Source organism: Mugil cephalus, chromosome 20, assembly GCF_022458985.1.
Source record: "Mugil cephalus isolate CIBA_MC_2020 chromosome 20, CIBA_Mcephalus_1.1, whole genome shotgun sequence".
In the NCBI taxonomy this organism is placed as follows: domain Eukaryota; kingdom Metazoa; phylum Chordata; class Actinopteri; order Mugiliformes; family Mugilidae; genus Mugil; species Mugil cephalus.
The window spans coordinates 16,148,483-16,160,923 of NC_061789.1; the positions used below are offsets into that span (position 1 = coordinate 16,148,483).

General features: G+C 45.3%; 1 protein-coding gene across 1 annotated transcript in view; it reads left to right on the forward strand.

Moving 5' to 3' along the window:
• Nucleotides 1-1,122: 1,122 nt before the first annotated feature.
• Nucleotides 1,123-12,441, forward strand: part of hs3st4 (heparan sulfate (glucosamine) 3-O-sulfotransferase 4) — an 81,320-nt gene continuing 70,001 nt past the window's right edge. Inside the window, exon 1 of the mRNA XM_047572981.1 lies at nucleotides 1,123-2,566. Coding sequence (XP_047428937.1) covers nucleotides 1,971-2,566 — 596 coding nt within the window. The 5' untranslated portion in view covers nucleotides 1,123-1,970. The remainder of the gene's footprint in view (nucleotides 2,567-12,441) is intronic.

Below are 12,441 nucleotides of genomic sequence, written 5' to 3' on the forward strand. Positions count from 1 at the left end.
GTGGGTCAGACGCTTGAACAGTGAGCTGAGTCTCTTAAAACTTCCTCTAGCCCTGATAGATAGCAGATGTGGGTGATAATTCCCCATAAGTTCATCACTGTGAGCGACCTCTTTTCCATTATCTCATTGCTTTCCAGCCAGTCGTTTGCTGTGAGGATTCGACATCCATTGCTTTTATAATTTTTTGACGATACATTCAGAAAGTGGTATTTTCTCTTTGTAACCCAATAATAGCTCTTATGACAGTAGAGATATTCAAATCTGGTGAACACGCACTGGTTGAATTCTTACTTTGGTGTTCATTCCCAACACTGATGTGGTATTACCCTTGGTTTTGCTCCATAGTCAGCTATAGGCACATAAAAAGATGACGAGTTATATACCTAGATATATTTCTTCCATTTGAACGCACGAATTTAAATGCAGCAGCATCTCGTTGTTCCGAGAGTCGGGCCTTGCAAATTATTTGTGACCCAGTACTTATTGTGAGGATGGCTCGCCTGGTGTGTTGGAGGTGCGTGATGAATGAGATCCCCTAATAAAGGGAGACGTTTTGGTGGCGTGCAATTTTAGATCCTCGTATGGCGGCAACAAAGTGCGCAAGTTAAGGCTGCTGAATATTCCCACCGGTAATTACCGTCTGCACCAGTATATAATGAATTCAGTGTATGGGCTAATGTGTCTGAGCAGCGTCCCTGTTCTCGGCACAGTGCAGAACACAGCATTCTGCGTGTGCACTGTTCTGTAGAAATGCCTGAAGTAGAGCCAAACCCCCCACACCCCTTGACTCATCTTTTTTATTTAAAATCATTATCCACGTTGACTCATATCACAATAAACTTCTTCAATTTATTTATATATTTATTTATGTATTTTATTTTTTTTATTTTTTATAGAAATTAACCAGTGTAATGCTCCACAAAGGAACCAGCAGGGTGCACACATGAGCTTTCTGTAAAAATAATCTCTAATAATATAATCTCTCCGAGATTGAGTGTAACAGTCAACTTTATGCGATATGAAGAAAAATTCGGAAATTGTAATAAACTCTCGCGTGTTCCGGCAAAGCCAGGAGTCCCTCCTGCGCCAGCAGTGACGGGGATGGTGTGGTGTGGAGTCTGCTCTCCACACAGCTATCTCAGATTAGGAAATCTGACGTTTATAGCCCCATACTTGCGCACGGACAGAGAGGGGGGGAAAAAAAGTGGGTGTACACACTAGTTGTGCTGTGTGGCTTCACAGCGCTTCGGCTCAGATGAGCTCACCCAGCCGATGCGCACATCGTAGGATCCTACCAATGTGAGAAGGCGCAAAGGACGGCGAGCAGCAGCCTGGTCAGTGGGAAGTGTGGACGCTTTTGTGCAAAGGCTGCCGAGTTTCCAGCGCACAAAGTGGATAGAGAGGAGCGTAAAGGATTGCGCGCCTCTTTGTCTCATGTTGGGAGTATTCAGTGGATTTGTTGTCTGCCTGGATGGATGGAAATCCACTCTTTTTATTCCAGATGGGACTGGACTTCGGGCTGAGCGGCTGGTGATAAGATTCCTACTTTGACCACTCAGCTGTTCATTTTCTTTCCCCTCCTCTCCCTCTCTTAAAATGCCAGGATTTCGTCCATCATACACTGTCCAGTTCTTGCCAGGCTGCTCATTTGGAAGGACGCCAGACCTCCAGCTTCTCAAATCTGCAAGTTCAGTCCAATAAATTGTGACATTGTCTGTCAGCCTTGGAATAAGAAATCGATACTCGTGAAAAGGGGACGCGATATTCTTCCGGAATTTTAACGATCCGTTTCTCCGCTGTTCTTATAAATATGTGATCTGGTTTGGATTAGGATGGTTTGGTCCAGCTTCACGCTTTTTCAGCTGGAGCAGCGCTGATAGTGACTGATTATTGCTGTTGATTTTGTCCATGCAAGACTCTGGGTGGAAACATGTCTGGCCACTTCTTTGAAAGGATCACTGCTATCAGAGATGGCATTTTGGTCCAGCACCTCGGTTTTCACCTCTAAAGTGCCCCGGAAAATCTTATTCATGTTCACCCTCTCCCTCTCTGTCACCTACTTGTTCTATAGCTTGATGAGCTGCTACAACTCGCTGCAGTTCCCGCTGCAAGAGAACTATGTGTATCAGGGGAGGCTGGTGACGGAGGAGACAACTTTTGTGACATTGAGGGAGAAACTTTATTCCGCTTCGCAGGCTTTTACAGAATTCACCGACGCCGAGAGGACGACCTCGGCTTCCACCGCGAAGGCGCACGCCGAGGCCGAACAAAGGACAGTGGAGTGGATTAAGACTCAGGCGTCTCCGACTAAATCGGCGGCGGCGTATCACACCACCGCGCTGGAGAGGGAGCACCAGGAATTCAGCACCACGGACAGCGAACTCAGGGTGAACTGCACCTCGGATTATGGAGAGAAGAAACTTCCCCAAGCCATCATCATCGGGGTGAAGAAAGGGGGAACCAGAGCGCTGCTGGAGGCTCTCAGGGTGCACCCGGACGTCAGAGCCGTTGGAAATGAGCCACATTTCTTTGACAGAAACTATGAGAAGGGGCTGGACTGGTACAGGTGAGTTAACGTTTTCGGTCCTGCGTGGCGAATTAAGGACGGTGCATTTTTACTCGAATTTAAGGGCAAATTTTAGGTGCACTTTGCGTTTTGGTTTCCAAAGAGCAGTGTGTTGGTGATGTCCTTTGCTTCAAGATTCACAACTCAGCATCCCAGAGGAAGAACTGACATGAAATCCATGACAGTGATCACGATTTCTGCCCTCAGGGAGGTTAATGCCCCCATGCCTTATAATGTCAACTTTTCATCTTGTCAGTTTGCACTCTCGGTTAAAAAGCATAGTAGTAATAATAAAATAAAATAAAATGGAATAAAAAGCCACCGTCATAAATATCCTTAATTCTGTACTTGATTTTTCATACACTTGAGTGGAAGATAATGGCAGCGAGAAAAATGTAATATCACAGTTTGGGATAAGCCGTGGGCAATGCACAGTTACAGTGATTAAAACTCTACATCATGGTCCTTTTTACGAGACAGCAATCATTTTCATCATTCGAGTCTTTGGTCGTGCATTTAGTTCAACTACCAAACAAGAATTAGCAGGTAGTTGTTTCCTAATCATGATGTCCAACCCATTTGGAGCCACGCAGCAGCCCTAGACGTCGGTTCATTTCTGTAAAGATTATTACCAAGTACCAAAAATCAGCGTCTCGTTTATGAGAAGATTCTCTCTCGCACAGCAGGTGGAAGTTTGGACGTGTTACAATTTAATAACACAGGCTAAATGGAGGCGCACGCACGCACACGCACACACACACACACAAACACACACAGAGGAGTGCCACTTCTGAAGCCTTTTTAATGTCTGAGTCAGAGGTTTATATCCCCTGTATCAGACATTTACAAGTTTAATTTAAAAAAATGAAATGCACAACACCACGAAGAAGAATCATTGCACCCTTGGTTTAAAAGGGTTGACACAATCTTAGTCATTTTCCACGTTTTTAACACTGACAACATAAACCAACTCACCGTTTTGTTATAGTCACAAACACAAATGCATAGTCATGGTTGTAGATTAAGAGAGGAGCATACACTATTATTTATTTATTTATCTCGCCCTTCTATATGACACATATATATGACATGGCACATGGGCCTCATCTGTCACGTATGTCATTTATTGGTCAGTACATAACACAACTGTTCTGGACGTCCATGTACACAAGTGAGAAGGTGGGGCATCGTTTTTGCGTTTGTCGCGTTTTATTTTCTTGAGTCAGTCGTCGTCTGCCTTAAAATGCCACAGGCTCCAAATCTAAATACACAAATGTTGAAATACATGACTGTTGCTTCGCGGCTCGCTCCCAGAACGCGTGTGAAGTGTTTACACCACCTTTCATGTTTGTCGTGTCTGACATTCACTTTGACTCCTGCTTTATTACCCAGAGAAGAACCTGCGTGTCACCGAACCCGCGTTTATGCGAGAGAGAAAAATCAATTTGAGGGTTCATTCATGGTCAGTTGGTCGTGGCTTAGTTAGGTGCTGTTGTCACGTAATAATGTTTAACCAGGGGAATCTTTTTTTTTTTCCTTTTTTTTTTTTTTTAATGGAGTCAATGAGCTGATGAGAATGACGCTGACTCAAAGTCCCTTCTGTTCCCTCCGTAGAAGTGAGCCTGTTACGCTGGTGTTTGGGTTGTGGAACATCTGCTTTCATCTCCCCGCGTAGACTTGGGAGCTCTCGGCTGTTCATTTAGCCTGTGTTAATGCAAGCTGTGTCATTATGCTCGCGGTGAAAGGCTCATTAGACAGGAGGATGACATGCTTACATAAATAATAATAAACATGCTCGTGGCTTTCAGGGCCCCTGAGCCAAATCATTTCTGAAGGAGGATTGGTTTTCTACCTGACATTGTCCCGTTCAGACAGGAAATGAACACACGTGGCATTTTCATACGAGGGTAGAGGCCTCGTCTAGGAAACTGAGATGCCTGCATCGTGTTAATGGTCAAAGGGAATAGTTAAACCGCTGAAAATATTCATGAGTTGAGCCATTATTATTAAAAAAAAACCAAAAAACCAAATCACCAAACCTTTGTTTGTTTGTAAACGACGCATTACGCCGCGCCTCTCCCCTGCGTCGGCGATGCTCCGGCTAATGTGCGCTTAATGGATGCGGAATCATGATCACTTACAGGCGTCTGCAAGCGTTTGACATCGGCGTAGTTGAACGAGACCGGTAATCTCATGAAACGTGATTGATTAATCCGGGCCTGTCTGAGTAACACCTGCTCCGCAACTTGATGGATGTGCTGGAAGAGCCGCAGAGAAGGTAGCACAAAGGCGTCGCTTTGAGGGACTCGCGCGTAGTCGGAATGTCTGCGCGGCACTCTTGGATAGTTCCTCCAGTGTGTTTTGGGCTTACTTGAACAAGCAATTTGCAATGTAGTGGCATCATTACCACACATAGAGGACTTTCATCAGCCAATTGGCACTTCTAATGTTGCGAGCTATTTCTGAGTAAAGAGGATGAGGCATCACTGCGAGGGTTTAACTTATCTGTGCTCTCGAGTTTCCTTCAACCTGGTGCAAAAATGCCCAATACCCGAAATGGGAATTATTTGAAGCACCAACGATGACCAATTCACCGCCTCTTATCTTTTTTTTGTTTCGTAGACAGTGGAAAGATAACGCGCCTCATAAATCGTGCCGTAGAATGTCATCGATTATCAGTCGTGTGCGGAGATCTGCATCTGCCGTCCGTGTCAGCAGGAATTTGCACTCTTTCGACCGACTTAATGAGGAGCCATTAGTGAGGCTGACTGTTTGGTATTTTCGTCACTTTTTTTTTTTTTTTTTTTTTTCTTGAAATGTCAAACAACGCTGTTTACCGTGGCGAAAGGATTGCGAGGCTTGACTGGCAGGGCGAGAATCTACAAACTACCAGAGAGAGAAATCTGACACATTTCAGTGATCAAAAGGTAGATTTAAAAATGAAAAATACTGTTAAAAAAAATAAAAAAGTTTACATTTTTTTTGTGTTCAAGCGCCTTAACTGGAAGATTAACAGTGGAAAATATCCGGCTGCCACATTGTTAAAAATAACATCACAGAGTGTCAGATTGTCCATTTTAGATTAATTCCAGTTGAAAAGCGTGTGCGGCCGGATCAAATAATACAGCAGGAGGCATGAGGTTTCTCATCTATTGAGGCTCAATGGAATTCTGCTCTGCATTGATGTGTGCACTGGACAGTCGGGAAAGTTATATTAGTCTTTTCACGAAGAGTAAGAATGGCTTTCTGCGCCCTGAAAGAACACAGTGTGGGACAATTGTGCTGGGAAATATACTATGTAATAATGGAATTATGTAAGAAATATATAATTCAGGATTCCAGGATTCACGGTAATGAAAGAGCATGTCACGCGGCAGGTGTTAGTAAGTCCGGCTTCACGCTCCGGCCACGCCGTTATCTGTCAGGAGTTGGATGTTGAAGTGATACCTATCAAAAAGAAAAGATGCAGGAGTCAGAGATAAAGCTACACTTACACAGAACCGCGGATCTGAACCAAATTCGGTGTGAAATTCATCAAAAATCAATACGGCCGCGGAACAGCGGTTCAAGTGTGACTCTCCATCTCTGTGTCCTTGTGCCTCTGCCCCGCATGTGTGCGAGTGCTTTTGCGCGTGACCGCGCGGCCACCCGATCTCTGGCCTTAAAACATCCACCGTCTGAAAGCAATCCCACAGATATCTGTCTGCGCCCCATTTCGTATTCTGCTGAATCCAGTTGAAGGCGGCGCACGTCTCTGAGTGAGATTAACACAAACTGAATCATCTGAGACTTAACCGACAATCGCACACACACAAAACACGTGTTGGCTTTAAAGGCGTCCATCTTTTGATAGAAATCGTGGGTACCCTTAACGCTGCTGCGAGGAAAAAAAGCTCGGAGAACCAGAAATCACGAGGAGGGGAACTGAAACGGTGGGAAAAACGAGGCTGCAACAACAAGCGAGACACTCAGGAGCAACTTCACAGGCATAAGTCAACAATGGGAACTCCACAGACAATATGACAAGAGACAAAGAGAAAGACAGGACATATATATATATATACACACACACACACACACACACACACACACACATATGGGCTGAGGAGATGAAGAGGCACAGGTGAAACTCGAGGAGAAACCATCAGAGACGGACAGGAAGTGAAGCGGGACACGAAACACCAAGGAAATGGCTCATAAAATAAAAACAGGAAACACAAGAGCAACCAAACGGGGTCGCGGAAAATATTCAAAGTTTGATCTCGTGAACGGAAATCAACATCGCAACGAACATATCTGATGTATACGAAGAGGCCGCGTCATCGTTTTCCGCTCATTTCCAAAACCCATAAATTATCCTCCACTCTTTAGCAGTTAACACTTAATAGGATATAAAGGCAATTTATGTGCTGAACCTCATCAAATAGGAGGTGCTGAGAATGACCCAATGGTCCAAGTTAATAGTAGCCAGAAAATACATCAGTGTAACAGGGATGAAGATCCCGCACATGTAGTTCCAACTCTGAACAGAATGACAGACGCACAGCTGAGATTTGACGGCACAAGATTAAAATAATATTTAAGTGGAAAGAGAGCGCTGGATCATTCTGGGTCAAAGTAGTTGAACGTCTGATTGATTGATTTTGCTGGCGATAATGAACGAAAAGGTCGTTCATACACTTTGAGCCGAATCCAATCCAAGAAGGGACTAAAGATTTAAGATGTTTTTAGTGGAAATGTAAGGAAATATAAAGGTCTGCAAAGCCTGCATCAACCGTCTCCTGTAAAATAAAACACATACATTTTATATAATGATAAATCGGCCGCCCGTGAACCAGAACCAGAAATTCTCCGAGGTTCGCAAGCTAATATCTCTGTGTTATTAAAATGACACTTTCACCCACTTTGCAATAAAAGCTAAGGGGATGTTCTCATAAATCTTTGGAGGTTCTTACTCTTTCAGGGCCGCGTCCCTTCGCTGAGAAAAAGAGTTAGTTAGTCCCAGGAGACACTTGTTTTATTCCGAAAGAATTTTTACTTTTGTTATTGTGCCTTTTTCAATCATCTTTCTTTGTGAGCGAACGCGTGTTTTTCTTTTCTCTCTGAAGGATGTCAGAGAACGAGCCTTGCTGTTTTCAATGACGTCCTCCTTTGTGTCGAGTTGCGAGGCGGTCTAATCAATAGATCCCGCAAACTTTTTTTTTCCTCCGCCAAGGCCGCACGACGGAGCGCGCTCGCACCTCGCCTCACCTTATCAGACGAGCAGATCCGTTCTTTGCGCTATATTGTGAGAAATAATCACTTCCCTTTTCGGAAATATTAAAGCCCATTCAGGCTGGCGGCGTGCGCGTATCATGCCAGATTTAGATGCTGTGGGACTTTTGAAGAAACGGCGCGTGATGCAGCGCGGGCTTCGGCGTACCTGCGACCTTCGGGCCGCGAGACGGGCCCTCTGTGGCGGGAAGTGTGCAACGGAGACGCGGATCTGCGGCCAAGTGCTACAGCGGAAAGTCTAAATCCGGCGTTTATCCCTTGTTTAGCCCCGCTTTCCCTCTTTCAGCTGCGCCGCGGGCAGCTTAGCCCCTGACTCCTGCCACCTGACTGGGAGCCCGTGACTCCACTCAGAGGGGAGATGGGGGAAAGAGCAAGGTGGGCCAGATTCCCCGAGTAGGCAGGGAGCCATCCCTTCCAGCTGGGCCTGTGTGCTGCCGCCGCAGTGCCTCCCTGCCCCACGCCTTCTCAACATGGCAGGATCTGCCTACGCCTGATAAGACGGCGCCAAGACTCACAAGGACGCACCTCCGAGTGCTCCGGTGCCAGCGCTGCAGTTGTGGAATTAAACTTTTTAATTAGCAGCAGCATACCCCTGCGCCGTCAGGAGAGTGGACCGCTCCGCTCAGGTCTTTCTCGCGGCCCACCCCATTTCTACTCGATTAAACGCGCCAGCGTCACGGGGGCTTCCGGGTCGCCGCGGGAGCGGCCGTGTTTATTTCTCGTTCGGGAGTCGGTTCAAACGCAGCGAAAAAAAATGGCTCGTTGTGTCCTGTGAGGTTTGAAAGGACGGCCGGGTTCTCGGGGCTCGCATCATGACCGATGATTTATCAGCGAGCGTCTTGAACAGTGGTGTGTTCTGTGTTTTTGCTGTGCACCTTGTTGTATCACCCCGTGATTAAGTCATCTACCAATTTCTGAGTTAGAAATGACTTTTATGTTGTGAAAGGGCACTCCCAGGGCAATCACTGGCAGATAAAAAGGCCGGCTGTAATTGTAGAGTGTCGCTGGCTGCCTGTGTGTTGTGCAGGCAACAAATACACATCTACACCTACTTATATTCAAATAATACACAGATCAGGCATAACATTATGACCACCTTCCCAAAATTGTGTAGGTCTACCTTGTGCCTCCAAAACAGTTGTGACTCATCAGAGAATGGACATGGGTCTTCTGATGGTGTCCTATGGTGTCTGGAAACAGGATGGTGTTAGTGGGGGGCCTTTGGGTCCTGTGGGTTGAGGGGAGGGGGCCTCTGTGGAGCATCCTGCAGATACTTGATCAGTTTGGGATCTAGTGAACTTAGAGGCCAGGTCAACACTTGTTGCTGTTATTCATGATGTTTGAGTTGTTCCTAAACCGTTCGTGTGTGTGTGTGTCTGTTTCTGGGGATGGCTGCTGTGTCGTCACTATGGGGTGAGGGTCCCTGGTCTGGTCTAGGCAGGTGCTACATGTCTAAGTAACATCCACACGATTGCCCAGGTCCAGGAGTTTCCCAGCAGAACATTATGTTGTTACAAGATGGTCAATGTTATTCACTTCTCCTGTCAATGGTCATAATGTTGTGGCTGATCGGCGTACCTGTTTATTATAAAGAAATCTTCTTATTTGGTATCACTGTCAACTTGTGGCAACCAAGTAGCATGTTTAACATGTTAAACTCATGCTCAGACATGCCTGTTACACATCAAAAATGAACAGACTCAACATGACGTCTTCATTGTTTAATATTTATCCCAAACCCTGAACCTTTGCCGCAGGACGTCAAACTCAAATGAACATTTTGCAAAACGTCTTGCTAAAAAAAAAAAACATTTCTCGCGAGCGTGTGAAAATATGCGGCTCGTGTCGACACCATCGGGTTGTTAATTCTCTGAAGCTCAGGTGGAACCTCTTACTTTAACAAGTGCGATCTCAGCTTTAATTAGCGCAGCCCTCACAGCGGTCCAGGTTTCGTATCCTCTGCAGCAAACACCCTGCGCCAACATGCACTGTGCAGAGCATAGTGCAAAATCACTGTTGAGGAGGGCTTTCCTTTCACCAGCGATTTGTTTCATCTGAACGGAGTCTCCTTTCATTCCAGGGTTACAGATAGATTCGATCTTATTCTAGTGAGCTGTATTGTAACACGAGAATTATGGAAGAAGTAATAACTCTCCATCCCTTTTGCATATGGAGGAGAAAAAAAAAATACTTGTGAGCCGTTAATGGGCATAGCCAATTTGGTCCTGCCTTCGGTCCTGTTCAGAATTCATACACGTTCCTCCTCCTCTCACACACACATTTGTCTCTTTCTCTTGCCTCGCTGTAGCTACACTCCAATGCTTTCAAGTGGAAGTCTATTTTACTTATGGGTTAGAATTTGATTCACCATTTTCCCCTTCCATTTCTATAAACTGGCCGTGGGTTATGGTTCACCATCAGGGCTCATATTCACATTTTTTTTTTTTTTTTTTTTTTTGCATCTTAAGAGCCAGATAAAATTGAGAGCAGCCTCGTTCTCTGTTGCGGGGATAGAAGGAAGGACTCGGGCTCCATAGTTTCTGTTCCACAACATGGACAGATTGTCTGAGAATGAAAGACGTAGCTTCATCTGTTAAATTATTTATTTTGGACCCAAAATAAAGTATAAGCTGAAGTCATTTTATGCTCAGAGGGATTCATTTCTCCCAAAAGATTATTTGCATGCGACTGAATTGCCGTGATGTGCTTCTAGTCTGGGGGAACAATGACTGTGTTGGGCAGAATGCTGGTTTACAGACGTCTTTAAATCTCTGCAAATAAGACTACCTTGGGACAAATACGCATGTCAATCATACTTGTCAGGATTCCAATTTCCCTTCCACATCTCCTGGAGCACTTGCGCTGTTCGTGCTCCTTATTGGCTGCGAGGGATGTGGTCTCATGACACAAGCTGATGCATTTGTTCAGTCAAAGGGAAAACCCTGACAGGAATGGTCATGGAGCCAAGATACAGGGACTGCTGGGAGTATGTTTCAAATGTGTGTCCAGGAGCTGATAGGTGCTTCTATAGTATGTTGTGCTGAAAGATTGGGAGGGGGTGGAAGAAAATTGAAAATGCTGGCGTCTCCCTCTAGTATAGGCGGTATTATCATATAAGTGTGACGCCGCAACGTTTCCAACAATATGCAGCATATGGTTTGGCCATTTTGCGACGATAATAGACATAAATCAGCATTTAACTCCGGCCGCTGAGCCCAGATGCCATTTTTCAGGATTCTCGTTTTCGCCACTTAGCATTTCGTTTCTCAAGGCTTTGATGAAAACGGAAAGTCCCGACCATTTTTAGACGTGGCCTTTGGAGCCAAGCGCGTCCCGTGCTCCTCAGAACATCTACAGTTCAGCGGCAACCTGACAGACCTAATTCAATTACGGCTGTGTGATGTGTTGAGACTCCGGAGGTGTGAGCTAATTCCTCTGTTTACACCCCTGAGTCACTGTCACAAACAAAGACAAACACATTCATTGGCTTCCAGGATCTTGTTTGCTGTGATTGTCCCATCGCCTTTGAAGTTTCTCATCGCTTTATGTTGTTTACTTATTCATGCTCTTTCTTTCCCTCAGATCACCATGGGGTATTCCGTTAGAATAATTTTAGCACAGTGTGAAACAATGTATGAGCCGAGTATTAGATGCGTAAACTGCACTCAACACGCTTCTTACATACAGTAGGAGATGCTTTCAGAGGCGGATTGACTTTGAAAAGGGAATCTTCTCAGTGCTAGTCCCGATTTCATAACTCTGCGATGAGACGTGCCGCTGACGTCTTTGCCACCAGCACTCTCGGTTGGTACGGTGGAAGTTATTAACGCCGGCTGTGGCATTGGCCAAAGTCCCCCGAGACTTGGATTAAGCCAATGAAATGCAAAAGGGTGCTTTTAGGGATTATGCTAATTGCTAATAGCTGTATCAGGAAGTTATTGTTTTTTCCTGGGTAATTTGGATTATTGGCTTTAGAATTTTAGGAGGAAGGTGATGTGTGCTTTCCTAATAAGGTTGTTACCTGCTCTCAACCATGAAGTCAACTTCATGGGATGCTATTACCTTGGTATGTGTGATACACAATCAGTCGGGCACAACATTAAAACCACTGACAGGAGAATTAAATAACTTTGACCATCTTGTGACAATTCAATGTTCTGCTGGGAAGCATTTGGACCTGGCATTCGTGTGGATGTTACTTACATGTACCACCCACCCACCCAGACCAGACCAGGCACCCCCACCCCATAGCGATGACACTCCTTGATGCTAGCAGCCACCCCCAGCAGGATAAAGCCTGATACACACAAACGGTTTAACTCAAGGAGAACGGTACAAAGTGTTGACCTGGCCTCCAAATTTATTAGATGCTAAGCTGATCTGATAGTATCTGTGGGATGGTCTACAGAGGCCCCTCTCCTCAACCCATAGGACCCAAAGGCCCCCCCAATACCAACATCTGGATACCAGACACCACAGGACACCCTCAGAAGACCCATGTCCATCCCCTGACCAGTCACAAATGTTCTGGAGTCACGTTGGAGACCAACATGATATTAGAAAGGTGGTCATAATGTTATGCCTTATTGTTTTATTTACTG